The 26,776-nt window shown below is 35.7% G+C and overlaps 2 protein-coding genes and 1 long non-coding RNA gene across 3 annotated transcripts; 1 reads left to right on the top strand and 2 right to left on the bottom strand.

Annotated features, from left to right (window-relative positions):
- Window positions 1–1,709: 1,709 nt before the first annotated feature.
- On the top strand, window positions 1,710–3,554 carry LOC147075532 (uncharacterized). Its single transcript, XR_015070007.1, has 3 exons — window positions 1,710–1,847; window positions 1,962–2,030; window positions 3,368–3,554. It is a non-coding gene; the product is annotated as an uncharacterized LOC147075532 (long non-coding RNA).
- On the bottom strand, window positions 3,256–5,447 carry LOC147075531 (histone H2A-like). The gene is made up of 3 exons (XM_085942409.1): window positions 4,984–5,447; window positions 4,482–4,728; window positions 3,256–4,378 (listed from the first exon to the last, which is right to left on the bottom strand). Exon 3 carries the CDS (start codon window positions 4,106–4,108, stop codon window positions 3,938–3,940), a length of 171 nt encoding a protein of 56 aa, XP_085798535.1. The 5' UTR covers window positions 4,109–4,378; window positions 4,482–4,728; window positions 4,984–5,447; the 3' UTR covers window positions 3,256–3,937.
- Window positions 5,448–21,178: 15,731 nt separating this feature from the next.
- LOC147075530 (uncharacterized) lies at window positions 21,179–25,112 on the bottom strand. Its single transcript, XM_085942415.1, has 12 exons — window positions 24,859–25,112; window positions 24,576–24,774; window positions 24,292–24,469; window positions 24,101–24,202; window positions 23,740–23,808; window positions 23,543–23,617; window positions 23,378–23,449; window positions 23,152–23,234; window positions 22,953–23,015; window positions 22,727–22,801; window positions 22,476–22,517; window positions 21,179–21,778 (listed from the first exon to the last, which is right to left on the bottom strand). Exons 1-12 carry the CDS (start codon window positions 24,888–24,890, stop codon window positions 21,734–21,736), a joined length of 1,035 nt encoding a protein of 344 aa, XP_085798541.1. The 5' UTR covers window positions 24,891–25,112; the 3' UTR covers window positions 21,179–21,733.
- Between the last annotated feature and the right edge of the window lie 1,664 nt (window positions 25,113–26,776).

The raw sequence follows: 26,776 nt of genomic DNA, 5'->3' as shown, positions 1-26,776 counted from the left end.
TGGATCCGACCGCTATTTGGAGCAGCTAAACCCACGCCGGGAAGCAACTCCCTTGGCGTGGATTCCCAGACTCACCAGGAGTCTGGAGTTAGGCTTGCACGTTTCCTTCAACCTTTGAGGTACCCCCGTCCAACAGGGTTGGACGCCAGCTAGCTTTTCTTTGGGAGGGAAACAGCTGCAAAAGACCATGTGTTTACTGGGACTCTAGGTTGATAAGTGAAAGAGGTTTCAAAGTATATCGCTGAAATGCGGTTACATTTAATGAGAGATTATTTCAGCGAAGGTTTACAAAAGATTATATATAAAAGAAGTGGGACGGAGGTTCTCACAGGAGCGTCTCCGTCACCAGCAAATGGCACTAACCTAGACACAATTTATAATTACATATTTACATGCATCGAGCCCTCCTCAACGTCCTTCCATTTCCAAGTCCAAGGGGTGTATTCCCGGGTGAAGATGACACTAGCACTGTACCCCTCGACACGGGTATGCGAATATCCCATCCATTGTTGAAGCGTGTGCCCCTACACGACCGCGTCGCGCGGTACGAGCGCGTCCGCCCCGTAGAACGTTTGGAACCAGAAGAAGGAAGTTGCCTCCCACGCACTTGTGTTCTCGCCCCCGCCGCTACGTCCCCCCCACCTTGTCTGCTCCGGCCGTTGATTATTTGCAGCCAGCATGAGTTTGGTGTTGCCAGTTAAGAAAGTATATTTATGGTTTCTTTAGGTGACAAGTTCATCGCGTTACACTATGTCAAAAGAAAGTTTGACATCCTCGTACCTATGTTCTTAAACAATTTTGAAAAAATGTAAACAAAACGATGGTATTCTGCTAAAATAATTATAAAAAAAACGCAGGAAAGGACTTAATAAATAAAAACGAACCTCAAAATCGCGACTGAAATCGTCTGTGTTCTCCTGCTTTATTTGGGTGCGCGTGTAAGTGCTGTTGTGGTGGCTAGTTGTTACATCAAACTTGTCTTCCGTGCCAGATTGGTCTCCATCACATTCTCGCTTGACTTCCATGTTTGCTTATCAATAATCGTATGCAATGTGCTGGAGACAACTTGACAACTTTCTGTTCTGTTGTATATATGTGTTGCCGAAATGCAGTTAATAATATTCCTTGTAGCTATTATCTGATAAACAATAATGTATTGAATTGTGTAGGTATTATTATGGTACAGATGCTAATGTCAAGATCACCAACTAAACGTAGAACTTTTATCGTAACTAAAACGTATGACCTGTCGCTGGATACTAATAAACAGTGGACCCGTCACGAAAAAGAAATCGTCAGTGTCGACATTATAGGAGAAAAAACCCAATTTGATAAAATCAAATTATACATATACATATTATTAAAACACCGTGTGAAGTTTTTATTTTTATTATAGGTAGTTTTCACGAAAATACTTTTAAGTGTTGCAGCAACACTATTCTAACAGTACCTTGAAAGGATCATTAGGCCTATTCTTAACAATTATCACTTTAGCACATTTACGATGTTACCATTGGTCCAAGTTAACACATTTGTTATTCAGGCACATGTCAGATATTATCACTTTAGCGGCAGCTAACTTTCATATCCGGTTTAAACGGCTAACTACGGCGTGAAGTACGTACGTTATTTGCTGGTATATTATCTATGATTTTCTGACTTCGGTTAAAATCGGCCATGTTCGTGCCGCGTTGTCTCTGGTACCCGAACGGCGCGAGCTTTGTTTATATAAATGTCAAACGTCAAACGTAACCAAACTTAACCTACAATTTTGCCAGTCATGTCAATTGCATAAAATATAGATAATATACGTAAAGTCAATTGTCAATCGGACAAAGATTTTGACGGTAAGAATATATAATTTAAATATTACAATGTTGTTTGTGTGTATGGAACAGTAGGTATATTATTTTGTTTGGGATTATTATGCAACTATAGTACAAAACTTTTTTATATTCCAGCACGTAAAATATCAAGGCGTCATCCTGTGGAAGAAGCCGAGAGCACACCATTGCAACCCCGGCCTAGAGGTAATAGTTAAATATTGTTTGTTTCATATTTGTTTATATAAAAAATATTGAAGAAAACCTTGGTGTAGGAAAATGATTGAAAAAATACCGCAAACATACAGCTTGTCTTATATTTTTTCCATCAATGTTGCCGGCCATGAATAGGGATGTTTCCAACCTTTTATTGGAGAATAACCAGACGAAAGTACTATTATAATACATTCATTATATAATATCTATATATTTTAACTATATCAAAATAGCATTCACCTAGACTAGGTCATCATGACCGATTGACTGCATTCATACTTGCTTTACACTAATATAATATTATGTATGCAGTATGTAAACAAACAATATTTATTTAGTAAGTAAGTAGTACATACGCCTGCCATATCTATACTTAATACATGTGGCCCTCGACTTTCACACGTAATTAGTTCCTCAGAAAGTGTACATTAAAATATTATTTATTTATCAATGGGTGTAATAAAGTTAACGGGTGTTTCTTTAGAAACTTGTTATATATATATAAATAGTCGAATACCACCCTTTTATATATTTGAGAAGGTGACAGGGAACGGAGGAGAGAGTAGCAACTGCGTGGTAGATTACAGTTTTTGCATTATCAACAAGAATCTACATTGTAAGAAATGTACGAAATAACGAATTATTTTAAAGTCGAGGGCCACCCTACTACAATATCAAAAGAGAGTATTGTATCAGGAGAAATTATGTATATGTGTTGTAAAAAAAATAATCCAAGTATAAAACCATTACTAACAATTTTTATTAATCTTAATATAATACAATATAATTATTATATATAAAAGTATAAAACAGAATAAGTACATAATAGTATGTGCATTATGATAAATTTGGCATATTTCAGTCATTTGTCGATAATATATTGGATAAAAGGTTAGTTATTTATTACGCCGCATTTATTTAATTAATTATTGGCACCAAAATATCTGTTGAGCAGAATACGCCTGCCTTATCCTATTGGCATTCCAAGTGTCAGTATATACAAATTCAGATGGGACAGGGTCATCTACAAGTTAGATTCGGTATCCTGTAAAAAAAGAGATTTGTTAGCACAATACATTACATACTCAATCCAATGTCACATCTATTTAAGTACCTATTGTTTTCATTTACTTGAACTTAAATTACCTAAATTCTTGTATCACGTTGTGCAGAATACAATATGCATATATTTTTTTTATTTTTGTTGCTTTTTGTTCGCTCGTAGGCATCTAAATTTTGTTTTAAGTACACCGTTGAGTCTCTCTACCACATTCGATGAACAGTGGGTTTCTCAACCGCATAACCTAATTTGCCTGAAATGTTTTTAGATCAGTCAATACCAAGAAAACCAAAAGGAAACAAGAGAATAACGAAGATGACCGAGAGAGAAGACGAAAGCTGCAACCGACTACATCATCTGCTTCACGTTCGTCAGCTGAATGCAGAACTAAGATTTCAATGATCACAATCTGTTTTTTGAATATGTTTTTGATTAAATAAATTTGAAACGTTATACATTGTTGTTTCATTAAATACCCACTCATAACTATGCAAAATTTTGATTCCTTTGATGTCTACGGAATACGGGTAATTGTAAAACCAAACGAAAATGTTTGTTACTGGCAGTGCCAGTGGCGAAGGGTGGAGGTAGGCTGTTAAGATCCGCCATAAATAGTGCACACTAAACTTTAAGTTAAAACTCTTTCGTTATGCAATCGTTCCATTTCCAATTTGACCAGTGATTCGTTAAATAATAAATATCATCTCATAAGCAACAATAACGACCTCGACACGTTCGCTACCAGTCGAATTTGAATAAAAATGGGGGCCCTGAAAAGGGCCTTTTGTACGACGATAGATGGATTATTGCATGTAATCATAGACGATAAGATTTTTTTTCACGCCTTCTCAGTCTTCTTGGGCAAGAGCACCGCCTGGATATTGGGCAGCACTCCACCCTGGGCGATGGTGACGCCGGAGAGCAGCTTGTTCAGCTCCTCGTTGCGGATGGCGAGCTGCAAATGACGAGGGATGATCCTGGTCTTCTTGTTGTCCAACATTAGCTGCATCTCCTTCGTATATCATATATACGTTTGAATACAGGCTAAATTATTTGGCACATACATGTGGAACGGTGTGGAATGAGTTATTGAGCGCTGAAAACGAGCCTGTCCATTAGATACCTACTGGTATAGTGATTGTGTTAATCGTCACCAAAATAGATGTCAACAATTCGTTGACGAGTAGCATATGCCTCCCTTAATCTATTTTGATTCCGCGTCTCATTATACACGAATTCCGATAGGACAGGCTCATCAACAGGTTCTAGATTCGGTATCCTGAAAAAGAAAGAAAAAGAGATGTGTTAGCACATGACAGACTCAGTCCAATGTCACATCTATTTAAGTAATGTTTTCATGTACTTGAAACTTCAATAATTACCTATAATGTTGCATCATGTTATGCAGAATACAACACGCATATATTATCTTGGTTGCCTTCTCAGGTTTATAATGGAGGGCTCTATCCCCTCGAAGGCATCTAAATTTTGCTTTCAACACACCGTTCAGTCTCTCTATGACATTCCTTGTTGAGCAGTGGGCAGCCGTATAGCGAGCTTCAGGTGAATCTACCTCGGCACGTAGAATCGGAATGAGCATATATTTTTCTACCGCATACCCTGAATCACCTGAAATGTTTTTTGGATCAATCAATAACAAGAGGAAATGAAGAATGACGAAGGACAATGAACAATGATAATCTGTTAATTTTAATATGTTTTCTGTCGTGGTGAATGCTTAAAGATGAAGTAGGTAGGTACCTATTTACATGTGCTGTTGTCAAACTGAGTAAATGTATCTTACCCATGATGTTATCTTGCGCTGTCATAAAGTAGGGTTAAGTATAGCTACTAAATGTCGAAGTAATTTGTGATTTTAATTACCTGAATTTGGACAGGAATTCCTTTGGGTATGCCTCTCATCAACACGGAGTCCAATTTGGTCACTATTTCTTTCGACAGTCTGTATAATTGTAGAATGTAGATGGATAATAAAATTGATAAAACAATATTACGACAGTTATTTGACATCCGCGAAACGAACATTTATTAGTAATAGTATCTATGATTCTAACCATAGAATCCGTAGAACCGAACCACAAATTGTGGTTTGAAACTTTGCATATTATCTTGCATCTCAATTTTCAATATGTAAAATTGACATATTTTCTCTCGTTCTCGCAGTAGCACGGCACATCGAGGTGCCGCTAACTTTGACAGGGATATCGGTTAACTTTCTTACGCAAATGACCGCGAGAATAGCAAATGTGTTAATTTTGATAATTTTATCATAATTAGCCGTTTTAACCTTTTAACACATACGTTTGGATACGTTAGAATAGCCCCGCATGTCTGTCACGGAACACGTTGCTTTTGGAATATAATATACCATTAACATGGATGTAAAGCAAGAATATGATGGAGAACACTCCGATATAGAAGGCAAGCCTTTGTTTGACACGCTGACTTGCCATTCAAACAACCCGGACCCTCGAACTCATGTAACGCAAGAGAATGCGGACGTTTCAAGTTGCAATTTCGAGGTTAGTTTTTGGATAATGATATCATTTACAAACACTTTAGATTGTCAATAGCAGCGATACGTGTAATATAATAAAAACTTGCGATGATATTAAACTTTGTTTCAAAAATTTACATGTTTATAGAATTTGACAGCTACGATACATATGTGTAAATATAATTATTATACATTGTTTTATGGATGTAACGAGAACTAAAACTGGTTTACCGTGTTTACAAAATATAATAATTCTTCTTTCAGTGCCCAATGGCTGACCTCTCCAATATAAAATCTGAGACAGATGATCAACAAGCCGTCGTCAAGCGTGAGGTTATTGAAGATGTTTCACACCCAATATATGATGATGAATACCCTCAACCGGGTTGTTCCTATGCAGATTACAGACCAATTGTAAGTAGATATTATAATGTATGCTGTCTTATATAGAAGGTTGGAATTTGCAAATGCATCTTTGACCATTATTAATTCTCTCCAACTTGTTTCATTTGTTGGTTTTAGCTCACACAAATAATATAATAATACAATATATGTGTAGGTTTATACATCTTTCGTTAAATCATGAGTATTTAATTATGATAATTTATACATCACAATCATTCGAATGTAAAGCAATTTTAATGTGAATAGGTATCTTAAATTGCGATCCACTGTACGTTAAATTAATCATCCGCGAGTGCCTTTTAAGTCATGCAAGGTAAGATATGTAAACAAAAAATAACGTTAATTTGTTCTATTGTTTATGGTACGTCGAATATGCGAAATTGACTATTAGATGAAATGGGCAAAATTTTGGCTAATTCATGTTATAATCAAGCCTGTTGCCTTATTCATGAATTAGGTAAATTATCTGCCGACTACGTGAATTCGTCAGGGTATGGAATTCTTAAACTGTCAACATGACAGAAGAAAAAGTAAATTTAATACGGATGGTTATATTAGTTATAATTGGACATTATATAATATTATTATTATTAGGTTAGATTAGTTCTTGTAATTCTGAATTCAACTGAATGTCCATTTTGAGGTTAGCTAACAAGCGTCGACAAACTATCACAAACATAAAATCGACCATTGCACGATTTTTACCCAAGCACGAATCAAATCGCGAAAATACCTTTTTATAAAATTCTTCCGTTATCATATTATAGTTCTAGATTTTTTTTGCGCATAGTAAATGGATATGAACGTCATTGAAGTTATTGATTGGTATATTTTTATAATATAATCAATGACATTTGACATATTATGTTAGTTTGATTAGTTGCAAAAAACACCACCGGAGCGCGACCATCTATTTTGACCATAGATAATATACGTAAATTTTGACCAATGCATGGGCATTTGTTACATTTAGTTTAGTTGCAAAAAACACCACCGTAGCGCTTCTATCTAATTTGTCCAGTGCATTAACTGGGCAGAAAAATTACTGCCGAATTCACGCACTCTGCAGATATTTTGTCTAATTCATGACTAAGGCAACGGGCTTGCATTTTTCACGATTTACGCAAATTTTTGCCCATTTCATGTAATAGTCAATTTCGCACATTCGGCGTAACATTTATAAAAAAATTGCTTCCAGCAAAGAGGAGGTTTATTGCACGCATCCCGATGCATAAGCTGCTCGGCCATCGTTACGTTATTTAGGTGATCATAAGTTATTTTATCAACAAATATCAGGAATAAACATAGCACGGTTGCAGAGTGAACATATTTTATTGACATCAGTCAATTATGTAATCCAATCTTTGAATTTGCATTCAAAACTATATTAATTTTGTATAAAACAAATTACACATATTGTACCAAGACTTGTAACACAATAATTGTATTATATTATTCTGTTTTATGTATTTCCTTTTGGATGTTACATGTTGAGTTCCATATTGCGTTTTAACTTTTTACGGATTATTCTGTAACAATATTGAATTCGTATGTAATACCTTGGTATGGGTAGGGTAGGTACTATTATCATTTTTACTCTATTTTTTTTACTTATGACCATACATAGGCTCGACGAAATTTTGGACTCGCTGGCATTCGGACGTCAATTTGTTTCGTGATGACAACGGGGGTTTATTCTTAAATTGTGTAAAGATGACTGAAAACGTTACCTAATTACTTGAAAAAGAAAACATGTCAATGAATATATTATTATTGTTACTAATAGAACATGGTGTGTAAAACTCACACCTCCGCTCCCGTTATGTATATGCAGCCACGTCATACGTGGCCGGCTTACGTGTGCCAGATCAAAGAATTTAAGCCCTCATTTTGTCCCGAGCAGAGCCGCACGGGACTGGTGATGCAGCCTTGCACCGAAGTGCGAATGCATGATCTTAATTTATATGGCAAGTACCAGAGTGACTTTAATTTGAAGAGTCGCAAGGGGAGTCGAGAGTGTCCCGCCCCCCGTACGCTCTGGCGAATTTAGTAAAGGCCGCAAAATTGGCCTCGGTTGCCACCATGTCCGTGTGCCCTATTGGGCCCGAATGGGGTCGGACCCGGGCAAATACTAATATAACAATAAACAGAACATTAAATGGACGCATCTTCGATTTATATGACAAATTATATTTCGTTCGGCATGTGTCATTTGCACACGCGACCCGCAATCCGCGCATCGCCTAGCCACGATCTGTTTAGAACATGCCTTAAATGATGTATATCTGGATGATGTATTTAAGATTAATTGTTGGCCTACTAATTACTAATTAATTATCATGTTAATTATTTCTAATGGCCAACAAATGTAAACGCGTCAGTCGCGGTGTCAGCACTAAATGATTTGATTTCTTAAAATTCTGAAAATCATAAACGTTCAAAAAAAATAACTCAAACGGAACAGTAAAAAACATAATTTAGAATTTATAAAAACGATAATTTTGGCTTTCCAGCTTTCAACTAAGGAATTTTTCACAAGACATCACGATACAGATAGGAGGCAACAATCCTCGCCTGTTGGAATCGAAGATCAAGTGATGCAGTGTTCAGAAATGACTATAGACGAACAAAATATTAAAGAAGAAATCTTTATAGCAAATACTCCGAAGGAACTTCGACTTATTCTGACAAGGGTAATATATTTCTCACGCATTTAATTTTCAGCATTTGCACATTTTTAGATGCGGATGTGTCCTAAAAAGTCACAAATTGATTCACGCTAACACGATTGCTGATCAGCGACTTAGTAATATAATATCCTCGCTACAGGTAGCATAGATATTTAAGTTTTAAAATGAATGGACATAGGTATCTAGCGTGTACCATCAGACAGTCGACAGTGCCTAACATTTCAAAATGATTTCTGGTATCTAGCCACCGCAGAGTTCTTGACGAAGTGCATTCTGTACGTCCGGCTTTGTGCCACTTTCTCGAACACTGCTGGCCGTATATTATAAATAGCACTAACAATGTTGGTTTCCAAGGCGTCAATTATGTATGGCTTATCAGCGTCACCTAGCCACTCAGAAAATATTTTATATTTGTCAAATCGCACGACTTTGGAAACAAATTGACAGGTTCATATCATAAATAAACCTAATTCAATAAGTCGATGGTTGCGGTCGTATTCCGATACGTAGTTTCATCTTGTAAGGATCAATGCCATCCATACGTGCAACAGCAACAAATATCATTGATAATGGGCCAGTGCCTTATGATCTCCATTGACCGTAACGCGAGCTCCCGCCTCTTTTTTTAATAAATAAGGTTCGATGATTCCACCAGCATGTAAACCGCACAAGCTAGTGCATTATTTTTATGTAAAGAAATCTCTAGGGCCTCTTCCAGATTGGACACTATATGCGCCAATTTTGTTTATTAACAAACCCGTTTAGCCCAAAATAAGCGTCATCGCTTAAGTAAAACATTATTTATATCTTTGAACCGCTGTTCGATCGTCACTCTATTCATGATTTGCCGGTCTAAATACTGATCATCAGTGTCAAAAACTTAGAACTTAGAAGCACTCTTTTACGTGGACAGCGCAGCGCGCTGCTTTCCATAACCATGGCCTACCGAACAACTTCTACGGCCGCGCTCCCGGTCCTGGCCGGCATTCTCCCACTAGATCTGCACATACACGTCAGCGGCGCGTCAAGGCCAATTATCTTGCATTTAAAAAAATTGCGGCGTCTTACTGCGGGCGGTAAGATCTCTTCTCATAATTTTTGCTGTCCGTATGATTAGCTTCATTATTTTATTTTATATACACTAGAATCATTTTTATTTTCATAATTTCCTTGTTCTCTTCTCTCCCCGGCACTTTGCATTAGAAAGTAACTTTAAACTCAGTCAGAACTCACTCTGAGCGTAGCAACCTTAGTCCTGGGTATCTCCTCCTAGGGCATTCCCGGCCTAAAACTAAACTACATGCTTCACATCGCCAATGTAGGGCCACGTGATACGCCCGATTAAGACCGGGTGTGGTGCGTGGCGGGTTTTGGTTTGTAGGGATTAACTTCAATGTCAAAAAGGATGCACAGTAATACAGGTCGGTTTGACGATTAACCTTTTCGTATGTTCTATGTAAGTAAAAAATAAAACTCTTTTTTTCCATTGTGGAATCTTGAAAACAGAGAGGTAACGGTATTTCATGCGAATCGAGTTGAAATATCACGAAATCAGTGATTTAATGTAGTACCTGATTATATTATTTCACCTGCCATTAAATACAAAATCTCGATTGTCTTTTTCATCTTTAGCGAGTGTTGTGCAGTGGATAAAAATTCATCTCTCAAGTAAGATATGTTTTGTCCTTGCATGTAGTGTGTATTTTTAGTATGGATAAGTGATTGCACCCCTTTCCCTACTTTACTTTAGATTTTACAATCAAAAGATTATGGAAAACCTGAAGCAGCTATTCATTTATTGACAACCAATAATTAATAGGCGAAAGCGGGATATGCTGCAAGAGTGGGCAAGCAAAACGTTATTAATTTAATTTACAAATTATTATAGTGATATTTAATAATAATATTCCGAATTCAAGAAATATTGAAATCAACCGTAGAAGTTTTAACTTTATATAGTAATTTTGAGTTTCGTTGTCTAATAGTAATTCCCACACCCCACAATATTTTCTCCAATATGAAGTACTATCGTGTAGTGAGTGCTCTATTAAATCAAGTAGAATTTAGAAGTATGATAATATACCTTCGTTTCGCCTCTAAGTTAGGCAGGTGACAGTCACCCAGATTCGACTAGCTCAGATATGTGATCTGGGGTCATCTATATGAGGATCTTGGAGTACATAGTGGAAACACTCGATGATGGTGCTTCACTACAGTTATTTTAACGAATAAAACTCACGTTCAGAATAACGATATTTATTGTTAATGGCACTACTATGGTCAAGGTCACGTATAATTTATTATATTGTATAATATAGTTCTTAGAAAAACTGTAAAGAAAATATATATAGTCATAATTATAGGAACTAATTTGTAGAATTTTATTGACTATTTAGGTCCAAATTTATTTATATTTTATTTATTTCATTTTTATTAACTTATAAAAGTCATAATAATGTCTGAATAATATAGAGTCGCTAATTAGAAAGTTGGAGAACCGCACACGTAATTAGGATGTACTCGCGGCCATCAGGTTTGACCAGAAAAAGAAGAGATACGCTGCGCGGATTAAAGTTTTACCTCTCAAATAGTTACATCTTGAATAAGAGAAGTAGTTTACATACATAAAGATCCCTTAGCTCATCGACTGGACTTGTAAAGATGAACGTTTAAACTTATTATTAAATTTGCATAATAATAAAATATGCTGTTTTTCACACTACTCTATATAACAACTATGTATTCTGTTACTTCATTTTGATTATAATATAATGGTAATTATATAATTTTTAGGTATTAATTTAATCGAATCTATACATTGAGTAATGGCATATTAAATTTGCTCGGTGATCTTATGTTAACAATACAATTAAACATTTAAATACATATTATTTCCTTATGCATACGAGTAATACCTATACATTTATTTAATTAATCCTATATACTATAAAGCTGAAATAGGCAGTTATGTCGTCAAAACTTCCCCTCCACGAACACCAACTGAAGGTCAGTGCTCTTGTGTTGGTGTCATAGGCTTATGCACACTCTCCAACGACACTATTGCCATTTAACTCTCATTTCGTTATTTAATAATGTCTGCAGATGCTGAGAAGCAAAGTGAAAAAAAATAACAAATGGAATATTATAACACATAACAATTCATAATATTGATTTTTTTTCTAGGTTTCTACCAAGGGATTTTTCACAAAGCATCACGATACAGGCGTTAGTCAACAATCCTCAGATGGTGGAATCCAGGATAGAATGTTACAGTATTCAGAAGTCACGATAGATGAGAAAGACATTAAAAAAGAAATCTTAGAACAAGATACGCCGAAGGAACTTCGACTTATTCTGAGGAGAGTAATCCATTTCTCACGTAATTTAATTTGCTGCATTTGTAGCGCAGTTTTTTGTAGCAGAAGTGCTCTAAAAACTCACAAAATTGCTCGTATAGACGTAATTGATGCTCAAAATCAAATTATAGCATTTTCTCAACACAGTAATAGTAAAGCAAATAAAAATACAAGTACATGTGAAAAACCTTTTAAATGCAATGTATGTTCATACAGATGCTCGCAAATTGGTCATCTTAAAGTACATAAAATGACACATACTGGTGAAAACCTTATAAATGCAGTGTATGTTCATATAGATGCGCGCGTCTTGCTGATCTTAAGAGACATAAAATGACACATACTGGTGAAAAACCTTATAAATGTAATGTATGTTCATATAGATGCGCGCGTCTTGCTGATCTTATGAGACATAAAATGACACATACTGGTGAAAAACCTTACAAATGTAATGTATGTTCATATAGATTCTCACAACTTGGCAATCTAAAAAAACATAAAATGACACATACTGGTGAAAAACCTTACAAATGTAATGTATGTTCATATAGATTCTCACAACTTGGCAATCTAAAAAAACATAAAATGACACATACTGGTGAAAAACCTTACAAATGTAATGTATGTTCATATAGATTCTCACAACTTGGCAATCTAAAAAAACATAAAATGACACATACTGGTGAAAAACCTTACAAATGTAATGTATGTTCATATAGATGCTCGCAACTTAATGATCTTAAGAGACATAAAATGACAAACTGGTAAAAAACCTTATAAATGAGATCATTGTTCATTTCGATGCTCGTGACTTGGTCATCTCAAAACACATTAAGTGACACTTACGTCCTGATAAAAAAAACCTTATCAATGCATTCTATGTTCATATAAATGCTCGACATCTAGTTGTCTTTACGGCCCATATGCTCAGCGTAGGTAAAAATGGAGCTTTTATGGTATTTTCAGAGCACAACCCTGGACATTCCTTAAACGTTGTAGATAATCTATTTATATAAGTTTGAAGCTATATTATTCTTTATATTTATTTTAAACATTTGATGTCTGCATAAATTATTTTTATTACATAAAAGAGGATTCTTTTTAACCTCTTGCTCTAATGTTTTAGAATATAGTCATATTTCAGTACATAAATGTGCAGTTGTGTTAAGATTTTTTACATTTATTAATTTTTGAAAGCATTTATAAAATCATCAGTATAATTTATGTCGACATTATTATAGTGAAATATTTACGATAAAAAAATATATTGATAATCTCTGTGATCCCAAATTTGACAAGAATTAGGTATTTTATTATTCAAAAAATGGGCAAAATTAACACATTTGAAGATGATTCTAAAGACACCGATTATAAGCTATGTCTTTGACCATTCAAGTGTGATAAACATCGTATGAATAATGATTGCTTTATAATAATTATTGACCTAGGAAAAAGGTAATATTTTTTTGAAATACACCATTTCTATTGGCATTACCTAGTGGTAAAGCTACAACATACGGTCGTTGCCATCAATTGACAAACGATAAATGAAGTAGGGATTAAGATCATAGTAACGCGCGTGTTTGAACATGTACCGTTTTTAAAAAAAAAAATGTCGGTTAGGTTAGGTTAGGTTAATTGTCGCGTAATTAACATTAGAAGAACATTAGAAAAATAATCAATCCTTTTATTTAAAACCAGTTAGACGCCACTTAAGACCTGGCACGCGAGCAGCGTCCACCAATGCCAAGGATGTACAGGCACGCATTTGTTTCAGTGCCGAATTGTTTGAATGTAAGTAGGTACTGTGTTTTAATTTTATCGTGGAATTTTAAAACAAACACATTCGCAAATGAATAGCAATTGACAGAAACTCGGAATGTTTGTGAGTTTTATTATAAGTATGTATTGTAGTCATTGTCAACACAATGTTATGTTATTTTAATCAAACTTGTATTTTTTTTACTTAAATAAATTAATAAAAGTATTTTTGCACTAATATTTTCTACATAAAACCTATGTTTTTCCAAGATTGAACGAACACGATATTAATAATAAATCTCTTAAGGAGGCCAATCCCCGAATGAAGCATGGCCGAAGTGAGTAGTGGTGAGTAGTCATAACGGGATAGTGTGTTCTCTGACGCGTCCGCGGAAGTGTACTACCCCTTCCTGTGTCCAATAGTGCAACCTAATAATTGCCAAAAATCGGGTGTACATATTATATGATCGCCTTATAGTTTGCATTATATTTTTGTCTATGCCGTCATCTGACGGCATAGACAAAAATAATATGTAGCAATCATACTAAAAGTGTATTTATTTATTCCTTTGCAGAATTAACAAAATGTCAATGGCCAATAGGTATCAGATGGAGCTGTTGGTGGAATTCATGGAAAGTAAGTACATAAACGTTTTTATTCAATTTGGATATATTGTAAACATATCTCGTATACTCGTAAGAAATGTAGCCTACTAAAATTATGCCAATATGTGGAGTTAACACAGTTCGAGACATAACCTGTATCATTATTATGACATAATTTTATTATATGGTTGAAAGTGTTTAATTTGCGACGGCGAATTGTGTAATGACCTCGTTTTTTGAGACTAAAAACCAAACCATATCCTACTGTAACTCAAACCAGTGACACGAACATAATTCGTAGACCCTAAGTGAATGCCCTTCTGGGGGAGTAGTTGGAGACCCAACCATTTTGGTCTGACCTCAATAGCCAAATCTACCACTGGACATATGACAGTTGCCCCTTGACAAAGCTAAACATGATTAAATATGTAAATGAGTCCCACAGTTTGCCTTGCCAGGTCCCATCACCTCTCAAGGTGAACTGTGGAGGAGAAAAGTTGGTCACAAACCATGTATATATAGGTAATAAGGTAATGTAATTACAATTTCAAGTAAATTCATGTTAGGTAAAGGGTTAACTAAGATAGATTGAACATAGAGTACGATATAATTGGTAATGTAATTTGTAATATATTAGGTAAATATAATATAATATGCAATGGGTTGGATAAATAATAAAGCGGGATATATGGACAGGGGTTAATTGTAAGTATATGGTAATTCAGGTAATATTAATATTAATCATTTATAGGATATAACAAAGGGCTACTAGGAAAGTTAAGTTGATCATACGATGTAGGTAAGCGCTGCAACTGTGCTCTATTTATTTCTAACTAATATATATTTTGTTTAAATAATGTTATAAAAGTAGGTACCATATAAGAGTATTAATTAAGACTAATATCTCATTAGTTAACTCCATTAATTATTTTTCTTAGAATTGATGATTTACACCTCTTGAGTGTAATATTTTTATTGTTTATAAAGAATAATGACCGATTATTAGGTTTAACGATTTATTATAATAATATGCTATCCAGTGTGTTGTTATTAATAAGATAGGGTTTTTACTAATTAGGTTTTTCTGACACTTCAACTATTCATAATTCGTTTGTTGTATTTTTTCTTTTTTGTAACCTCTGACTAGATACGTAGGTAATGGAGTTTTTACCTACTCTATTGTATGATTTACTATATAAGGTAGAGTTAAGATTGTTCGTTGTTAGTGTGTGTTTGCCTTTGGTGAGTGTACACGACGCCTGAAGATGCCGAAAGGCGAAGCCCGGGTCGCGAGAAACGACTTAAATGGAATAGTACAGAGCTTGAATCCATTAGAATTTAAATTTAAATTCCATCAAGTAGTACCTTCGGTCGAAAGTATTAATATATCTTATAATGCTGATGAAGTCGATGAAATATTGGAAGACAGTGAATTCGAAGTCGGCGACGGTTATGACTCCGACAACAGCGACGACATTTCATATTCGTCAGGTGGGAACGGACGACGATGTTCAGCCTGAAGAATCAAACCAAGAAATTGAGGTCTTCTCGGAGCCTGATGATGAGATTGTTTTACAACCTTCGACATCACAATCCAGGGTTCTTCCCTGCCTCACAAAATGGTAGGTTTACAATTTTCTTAATAATAAATTTATTGGTTTTGTATACATAATATCCAGTCATACACTCATGCAATAGATTCTTTTTCATTAGGTACCTACATGATTTGGCATAAAGACACGAATTCATTACATCTTCTACACATTATGTACCTATTATTTCTTATTTTTTATGATTTTTAGTATTATCATTATTTATTATTTATTGCTAAATACTTACTTGAATTAATGAGGAAATATGGATAATGTAATAATATGTTTTCATATTGTTTCAGTATGCCGAATGCTGGTCCAGAATTGAAGGAAGATTTTTTGGCGAGAGGACATGTTGCTGACAATGTCCTCAGCTCCTTTTTCGAATATTTCAACCTCGCTCTCTTCGAAAAAATAGCTGAGCAGACAAATTTATATTCAGCGCAAAAAAAGGACCGGCATCCAAATTATGATGGGTACGTTGAAGTTTCCGCAGACTCGAATGTACTGGTGTTATGATCTAAGCATTCCAATTATTAATCAAGCAATGCCCAGAGACCGGTACTTCGAACTGCGGAATCACTTGCATTTTGCAGATAACACTGTTGAACGCACGGGCTGCACAGATAAACTTTGGAAGATTAGTCCTTTTTTGATTTAGGTACTAAAAAAATGCCATACTTTGCCCAGACCTGCTCATAACTCCATCGACGAGCAGATGATACCGTTCACTGGCCGCTGTGAACACAGGCAATTTGTGCCTAACAAGCCAAATCCTGTAGGCCTTAAAAATTTTGTTCTCGCGGCCAGAGATGGATTAGTGATAGATTTTCACATATATGTAGGGAAGGGAACGGTATCAGATTGAGATATGAAACAGTTCGGTCTGGGCGCAAGTGTGGTCAAGTTTCTCTGCCGGACCCTCCACAATCCTCCTGCATTGTCTTATACTGATCGTTTTTTCACTAGTTTGAAGCTCGCCGATTCGTTACTTCAAGACAAAATATTCTTAACTGGAACTGTCAGAAGTACCTAATAGAATCGGCGATGTAATTAAGAAATTAAAAAACGATAAGGCAATGCAGAGGGGAGATTGGGATGAGAAGGTTCCGTAGGATGACAAAGTCTGTGTAGTCAAGTGGAAAGATAATAAATCCGTGTTATTATTTTCCACTGCGGTCGGCAGTACTCCTGTTGGTACCTACCTGCATGCGATGGTCGAAGAAAGTAACGAGGAAGATCAGTGTCACTCAGCCGGCCAGTCAGTGCCACCCATCGACATATTGTAAAGCACTACAATATGTCGATGAGTGGCATTGATCTTTGCGATCGGATGATTGCTTATTACAGGACTGCCATAAAGACATGCAAATGGCCTGTGAGGGTTTTTAACCACTTTGTGGACTTGGCGGTGGTAAACTGTTGGCTAGTGTTTATGCGGAATTGTAAACTAGAAATGTACCCCGAAAGGATATAATGGGACTGTTGTCGTACCTACCGAATGAGATAAGCAAAAGCTATGATTCGGTATGAAGGTCGGGTAGCCAACATTTTAGCACTGCCAGCACGAGGTCGGCCAAGAAACATGTCGACATCGCAGGTAGACACAGAGCCACCAGCTCGCAGTAGAAAGGTTGTTTCCCAACCGATCGCTGAGGTACGTTTGGACAACGTTGGCCACCATTCAGCATCCGTGTGCAAGATACCCTGGATGCAAGTCCCGCACCAGGAATATTTGCATAAAATGCAATATATACGTGTGCACTAAATTTTGCTTTGAGCTGTATCACACGGTATAGGATGCAGCTCAAAGCAATTTCAAAGTACATATTTAGGGTTTTATTTCATAATTTTAACTAATTTTAAGTGTAAAAATATTTTATTATCCTATTTATAATGTTTTTGTATTGTTTTTATTGTGTAATGTTCCATTAAAATATCCATTCCTATGAACAAGTTGTTTTCTTTACCTTCCCTAAGTATATAGAGTAGGTAATATTCATTTGCAGTGTGACCTGGTATGTGCATATAGTATATTTTACTTTATAAAATAAAAAAACCTAAAAAATTTTTTTTTGTCAATAGACTAATACTTCTCTTCCATAAAATCAAAGAAATATTTTTTTCGATGGCTGGTTCTCCCTCGGGTCTAAGGTAAAAGGTTATATTAGAATATATTATTATATTCTTAAATAATATGTAAATAAATTTTTGTCTAGCAATTTTTTTCATCAAGAATTCCATTCCACTAGCAACTTTAATTTACTTTATAATTACTTATTATGGTAACTTACTGCCATCTGGTTTGAATTGACCAAAGTTTTTAGTAACAGATTTTTAGAAATAATTCATGGTAGATGACATTAAATATAAATAGATGGCGTAAAAGTCACATTATATGTGTTATTTAGGCAAAGACATCGCCTTAAGTGAGGCAAGCAACACTCATTCCAGACTCCATTAGAGTCTGGGAGTCCACGCCATGCGGGGCTATTCTAACGTATCCAAACGGATGTGTTAAAAGGTTAAAACGGCTAATTATGATAAAATTATCAAAATTAACACATTTGCTATTCTCGCGGTCATTTGCGTAAGAAAGTTAACCCATATCCCTGTCAAAGTTAGCGGCACCTCGATGTGCCGTGCTACTGCGAGAACGAGAGAAAATATGTCAATTTTACATATTGAAAATTGAGATGCAAGATAATATGCAAAGTTTCAAACCACAATTTGTGGTTCGGTTCTACGGATTCTATGGTTAGAATCATAGATGTTCGTTTCGCGGATGTCAAATAACTGTTCGTAATATTTTTTTATCTTTTTTCTACATTCTACCGCAATGGCATTTATTCTTGCGATTCATTTGCACGCCGAGGAAGTAAGAAGACAGCGTGTACAAGAGATACGCGCGCTGAATATAGAGCGAAGGAGGATACGCGATAGTCAGAATCCTTTTGATGTAACGGACACGTTCTTTCGACAATTATACAGACTCTCGAAAGAAATGGTGATCGAGATAGTGACCAAATTGGACTCCGTGTTGATGAGAGGCATACCCAAAGGAATTCCTGTCCAAATTCAGGTAATTAAAGTCACAAATTACTTCGACATTTAGTAGCTATACTTAACCCTACTTTATGACAGCGGAAGATAGGTAACATCATGGGTAAGATACATTTACTCAGTTTGACAACAGCACATGTAAATACCTACCTACTTCATCTTTAAGCATTCACCACGACAGATTAACAAGATTTGAATATTATGTTATTGAAAAAACTTGTTTCCTTTACTTGAATTTTAGGTTTTGGCTACTTTGCGTTTTTACGCAGAGGGAGGTTACCAAAAAGGGGTTGGCCAAGACTTCTTCTGCACAATGAGCCAGCCATCAGTGAGCAGATGCATTGGAAATGTATCCGATGCTATAATATCAGTGCTTGGCAGTACTTACCTGAAGTTTCCGAACAGTGCTGACTCTCGTGACAGAATTCAAAGGAGGTAGGTACTTACCAACCAATGCATTATTTTTAGTGTCGTGTTGATACCCTCTGACCAATTTATACAATTTTACATATAACTAGAGTACCAACAACATGAGTAAAAAAGCAAATAATGATTGAACTGCAATATTATGTGTCGGTAAAACTTTGTTTTTATTTCAGATTCCAAGAAAAGGCTCATTTCCCAGGCATCATCGGATGCATTGACTGCACTCATGTGCGCATTTTCCCGCCACACTTGGAGACAGAATCATTTAAAAATTACCGTGGAAATTTTACTGTAAATGTGCAATTGGTAACAAATCATTAATTTTACTATGTTTAATACTTTCGGTACTGTTCGGTTAAAGCGGAAAACGCATTTTGAAAATAGCCGATAAACTGGATTATTTGTTAGTTTAGGTTGGATTCGGTTAGGTTAGGTTAACCTAACAAATAATCCAGTTTATCGGCTATTTTCAAAATGCGTTTTCCGCTGTATCCGCTTTAACCGAACAGTACCATACTTTCATTACGAATAACTCAAACAAACAATTCATTAACACGACATTTTTTTTTATGCAGGTATGTGATATGGACATGAACATTCTGGCAGTGAGTGCAAGATTCCCAGGCAGTGTTCATGACCAATTTATATTTAATCAATCGATGGTCAAAGTGGAAATGGAACGATTGCACAACGAAAGAGTTGGAAATTTTGTTCTCTTGGGTATGTCGAACTTTACTAGTGTGCACTATTTATGGCGGATCTTAACAAACATTTCAAATTTATTTAAATCCTGATTTCAGTCGAAAACATATTAAAATTAACAGATTGTCATTGTTCATTGTCCTTCTTCATTTCCTCTTGTTATTGATTGATCCAAAAAACATTTCAGGTGATTCAGGGTATGCGGTAGAAAAATATATGCTCATTCCGATTCTACGTGCCGAGGTAGATTCACCTGAAGCTCGCTATACGGCTGCCCACTGCTCAACAAGGAATGTCATAGAGAGACTGAACGGTGTGTTGAAAGCAAAATTTAGATGCCTTCGAGGGGATAGAGCCCTCCATTATAAACCTGAGAAGGCAACCAAGATAATATATGCGTGTTGTATTCTGCATAACATGATGCAACATTATAGGTAATTATTGAAGTTTCAAGTAAATGAAAACATTACTTAAATAGATGTGACATTGGACTGAGTCTGTCATGTGCTAACACATATCTTTTTCTTTCTTTTTCAGGATACCGAATCTAGAACCTGTTGATGAGCCTGTCCTATCGGAATTCGTGTATAATGAGACGCGGAATCAAAATAGATTAAGGGAGGCATATGCTACTCGTCAACGAATTGTTGACATCTATTTTGGTGACGATTAACACAATCACTATACCAGTATCTAATGGACAGGCTCGTTTTCAGCGCTCAATAACTCATTCCACACCGTTCCACATGTATGTGCCAAATAATTTAGCCTGTATTCAAACGTATATATGATATACGAAGGAGATGCAGCTAATGTTGGACAACAAGAAGACCAGGATCATCCCTCGTCATTTGCAGCTCGCCATCCGCAACGAGGAGCTGAACAAGCTGCTCTCCGGCGTCACCATCGCCCAGGGTGGAGTGCTGCCCAATATCCAGGCAGTGCTCTTGCCCAAGAAGACTGAGAAGACGTGAAAAAAAATCGTATCGTCTATGATTACATGCAATAATCCATCTATCGTCGTACAAAAGGCCCTTTTCAGGGCCCCCATTTTTATTCAAATTCGAATGGTAGCGAACGTGTCGAGGTCGTTATTGTTGCTTATGAGATGACATTTATTATTTAACGAATCACTGGTCAAATTGGAAATGGAACGATTGCATAACGAAAGAGTTTTAACTTAAAGTTTAGTGTGCACTATTTATGGCGGATCTTAACAGCCTACCCCCACCCTTCGCCACTGGCATTGACAGTAACAAACATTTTCGTTTGGTTTAACATTAACCCGTATTTCGTATACATTAAAGGAGGATAGGAGGAGGGAGCAGGATAATAAATGAAACAACAGTACTTACATATTTATACAATTCATCAAATTTATTTAAATCCTGATTTAAGTTGAAAACATATTCAAATTAATAACACAATCACTGCTGACCTGTAAATTAATATTTAAATATCATGTTAATTATATCTAATGGCCAGTCGCGGTGTCAGCACTGAATGAGCAGATTGTCATTGTCCTTCATCATTCTCTGTTTCCTCTTGGTATTGATTGATCTAATAAACATTTCAGGTGATTATGTGATTACATAATTCTACTGTACGAAAGGAGTATTCCCCTGTATACATTTCCATATGGCAATACATACAGTTTTTGCCGGTAACGCTTATTGACATTTCTAATTGATCCGATTGATCGCTTCAAGCTATCATAATAATTAAAATATTGAATCCATCAATCCAGCAACAAATGTCTGCTGCATATTGCTGTACGGAATCCATTATTGAAGTGACAGATGTAGCAGCCATTTTGAATGACGTGAGACGTCAGATTGCTTACGTCACAAACAGTGCTATACGCTATGTGGTGGTTTTGTTAGCTTTATGGTTATTTTACATATAACTAGCGAGTACCCGGCATGCATTGCAATGCCACTCAAAGAAAGAAAGTGTTTGTGTCACTTCATTCCAATAAACTTAGTACTTATATAATGTATAATTTATATGTATAATTTAATATATTCTTGATTTTGATTATAAATATACAAATTTCTCAATAAAAACTGTTTTTATGAAATACCTGTTTGAATTTTTACCATATTTTCTATGTATGCACTATAATGCGCTGATTTCACTGATTGGACATTTGTCTGGTTTTTGGGGTGGCTAGATTATATAGATTATATTGTATTATTTTAACAATAACAAATTGTTAGTAATGCTTTTATACTTGTTTTTTTTGACAAACACTTACCACATACATTGGGGAATTCCGCGTCAGTGACTTCTCAATGCCCTATAAAAATAAATCGGCATATTAATAAAGTTTTCTTGAAATTGAGTGAGGACACCTCTATAAAAAATCAAAATCATAGTCTGTATAACAATCAGTCGAGTTCTTTTGTTTTGGCTAAATATTTTCTTCAACATCCTTCGTTGGGATATATTTGGTGAAGTTTGAAAACAGAAAAAGTAATATAATATACATATTGATATTATGCATACCGTCAAAGCGGACACCAATGCCGTCGTCGTGGTTGCCGATGCCGCCATCATGGTTGCCGCAGTAGTTGACAGTGACTATAAAAACAATTATAAAACATATTATGAATCTTGTTGGACTGCTTTTTAACAAATATACTGCATAGTTTTCTTCCGATATACTTTCATTTGATATCGCAGTGATGCCATCTTCGACTTTCAAATATACTATTATTGTTTGTTTACATACCGTCATTGCTGTAGCCATTGACGTCATTGCTGTAGCCATTGACGTCATTGCCCCCTCCATGGACTATAAACATATAATATAATATTAGTATAAAGCGAGTATGTATGCAGTCAAACGTTCACGATGCCTACGTGAAAGGTATTTTGATACCACAGTTAAAATATATACATATTATATAATGAATGTATGATAATAGTACCTTCATCATCCGGTTACCCTCCGATATAAGTTTGTGAGTATCGGCCAAACCGAGCGGCATCGATGCTGGCCTAAATCTCGCTGCTGTAATAAAAATTTTCACATTTCATTTTATATGTGCCAAAATACAAAAAAAAACCCTAAACCGAAGATGTTCTGACTGTTTTTTTAAGTGGAACCTAACTGACGAATTTTGAATGATTTTTGTTTTATGTCAAATGTCTCACCTCTAGTGGGCCGTAAAGGCGTCTCTGTCGCCTGCCGGGTCAGACTTTCACCGGCCGAGTGATTATCATAGACTGCAATACAAATAGACGGATAATGTTTAATATTGCTGGCTGGAAATAAATTCTAATATATATTACTATACACAAACAATATTTAACTATTACCTCTAGGTGTGCCCTCAAAGCTAGGCACCACCGAGTGACGTGTGAGAACCTCCTCACGTGTTGGTGTGTTACGGGCTGCAATAGAAATAAATCATTGACATTGTGTAACTGTAATCAAAATGAATCGATGACATAATAAAAAAATTGTCAACATACTGCACTATTTATTATACCAAAACAAAATATTGCTATGTTACCTCTAGGTGGTGGCGTAGGGACGTCCTCGGCTAACCGAAAGTAGTCCGGCAGTGGACATCCATTTGTAACTGTAATAAAAATAATTCGACGACATTACATAAAACAGTAATTGCAAACATACTACACAATTTATTATAACAAAACAAAATGTCGCTATATTACCTATAGACAATATTTATTTAACTATTACCTCTGGGTATGCCCTCAAAGCTTGGCACCGAGTGACATGCGATAACCACAGGACGTGTTGGTGTTTTACGGGATGCAATACAAATAAATCAATGACATTTCATAGTATACCTAATAATTGCAAACATACCACACTATTTATTATACCAAAACAATAGGTCGCTATGTTACCTCTAGGTGGTGGCGAAGGGGTGACCTCAGCCGAAGACAATGTATCCGCCATTCGTTCGTCATCGACGAACTCCAATGGCGGACATACATATGTGTCTGTGGCTGTAATAAAAATAAATCAATACATTTAAATACATATAAATAAAAAATAATTTTCAATTAATATTTGCACCTTTATTGTTATTCATTACTTGACAAACAAAGCTCGTGGTTGGACCACCCCGCTGAGGAACTGTTTCCGATTATGGATAATATTTTGATTGAATTATCATCCAGTTCCACAGCGTGGTGGCAGTTCCCCGTTGAACTTAAAGCGCGGACCCGGTCACCATTCTTCTTCCGCGCTTTTTGTTTCATCTCCTTCCAGACCTGGGAAATCACAATAAAACGTGTCAAGATTAACATTACCCAGTAAACATTGATAAGTGCTAAGACATTAAACTTTAGCTTACTATTATTAAGTATTTATAATTACAGTTTTCCACTGGTCAATTGATTTCGATGGGCCTATAGAATCTAATTGCCGGGATACACGTTTCCAGTCTCGCGCCATACTTTCACCCCCGAGTGGACCATAAAATCTCCCGAGAGCTAAGTTTTGGTTCTCGTACATTAACTGCACGAGAAGGTCTTTTTGTGCGGTCGTAATCCGCGGCCCGCGAGTTACTACAACACTGAAATACATAAAAGATACCATTATAAGTTATTTATTGGCACATTCACTGTAATAAACAAATATTTAAATTATATATTCTTACCGTGGTATCACCGCTGTTCCCGAATTAGACATGACAATTATAATATGTTTGGTTACGATTGATTATTGACGGTTATATCTGAAGTATTATTAAGTCGCGTTTGACGTTTGACATTGAATAAACGAAGCTCGCGGCGTTCGGGTATTAATACCAGAGACAACGCTGCACGAACATGGCCGATTTTAACCGAAGTCAGAAAATCATAGATAATATACCAGCAAATAACGTACGTACTTCACGCCGGAGTTAGCCGTTTAAACCGGATATGAAAGTTAGCTGCCGCTAAAGTGATAATATTGACAGTGTGCGAGAATAACAAATGTGTTAACTTGGACCAATGGTAACATCGTAAATGTGCTAAAGTGATAATTGTTAAGAATAGGCCTACAGGTCTATAGTTGGCATGAGAATGATTCGAAATTTAAAATTGAGCGTCATTTTATACTAAATATTTTCCTTCAGCTTTTCCCCCGTTTAGTAGAAAAGCGCGCGCCTAATTTACATTATTGCACAAACTTAAGGCTATACTTCAGTGTTGAGGCATTTTCTAAAAAACCCGTGGCTAGGTGATGCGCGGATTATAGTAATGACGCGTGCAGAACGAAATATAATTTGTCATAAAAATCCAACACGCGTCCGTTTACTGTTACGTTTATTGTTATATTACTAATAATAATAGTATATTAATTGACAAGTTTCCTTTTTTAAGTACATACGATAAGTTTTTTAGTCATGTTTACACGACTTAAGAATAGTTTCATCCAACGCCACGACAAAACAAACCGACGTGTGCACACTTATCTTTCGATCTCCAATTGGCGAAGAGTGCTAAATTTCGTCGCACCTACTGTTGAAGATTATTTGCCGTTTCACTGAAGTGCGCTCTTAACAAGATGAGGTATAGAGTGGAATCGATGTTTAAAGGTAATTACTTGGCAACTTGCTGAACTCCACGAACACAATTGTTGGCAAAAGCGAAAAAACTGCTGTGGGCTTAATTATTGCAAAATATAAGAAAAGATAAAATTAATGAATAAAGAAGTATATAATAACACGTCACCTGCCGGGTTACTAATGGAAAAGCAACATTTAAAAAGTTATTTAGTGTTTAAAAACCCACTTAGGTAGGTTTTGATACTTAACATCGGATTTGAGTATGTTTTGAAAGTCAATCATATGGATATAGGCTTTTTTGAAAGGAAATAAAGTGAATTGAAATAAAAATTTATGCCAGGGGTGTATGACGGAGTAAAGCAATAATGAAAGATGTGTTATATTATTTATTTTGGAAAATTATTATTTTATCAAAGAAAAAAGAATATTGGGCGTAAAATAATTTCGACTTTACAACTTAAATTATACGTTTTCATTACATACTTGCAATATAAAACGATAATACAATATACCGGGTGCCGGACGACATCCCGAAGGCCAAAGTCCCGAATGCTGAAACCCCGAATGGCCGAAATCCCGAAAGCCTAAATCCCGAAAGCCGAAATCCTGAATGCTGAAATCCCAAATGGCCTAAATCCCGAATGGCCGAAATCCCGAAATACTAAATCCCGAAACCCGAAATCCCGAATGCTGAAATCCTGAATGGCCGGAATCCCGAAGGCCGAAATCCCGAAAAATAAAAAAAATACAAACAGTAATAATTGCGCAATCCACTTATCTTGAATTGCGCAAATTTTACACGAAAGACAAAAACCATATTTTTGTAGAACAAATGGGCAAACGTAATTTAAAAAAATAATATTTTTTTTTCTTTATATGTCTAATTCGTATGGTTATCACTTATCACATTAATTTTTACATATTACATTCCATTATTTATACTTTATTATACCTATATTATATTATTATGTATTTTAGGTATAATGTGTATAAAATTTCGATGTATTTCGATTATTTTAGGTTG

This window comes from Rhyacophila brunnea, unplaced genomic scaffold (genome assembly GCF_057557595.1).
Source record: "Rhyacophila brunnea isolate RB1 unplaced genomic scaffold, BYU_Rbru_1.0 scaffold_142, whole genome shotgun sequence".
In the NCBI taxonomy this organism is placed as follows: Eukaryota; Metazoa; Arthropoda; class Insecta; order Trichoptera; family Rhyacophilidae; genus Rhyacophila; species Rhyacophila brunnea.
This window is presented reverse-complemented; position numbering and strand designations above follow the sequence as displayed.

Coding starts and splice junctions, on each gene's coding strand:
- LOC147075531 (XM_085942409.1), bottom strand. CDS start 4,108: ATGCAGCTAATGTTGGACAACAAGAAGACCAGGATCATCCCTCGTCAT.
- LOC147075530 (XM_085942415.1), bottom strand. CDS start 24,890: ATGTCTAATTCGGGAACAGCGGTGATACCACG. Junction 24,470..24,575: donor CAATTGACCAGTGGAAAACT/GTAATTATAAAT, acceptor GTGATTTCCCAG/GTCTGGAAGGAGATGAAACA. Junction 22,518..22,726: donor CATTGGTGTCCGCTTTGACG/GTATGCATAATA, acceptor TTATTTTTATAG/GGCATTGAGAAGTCACTGAC.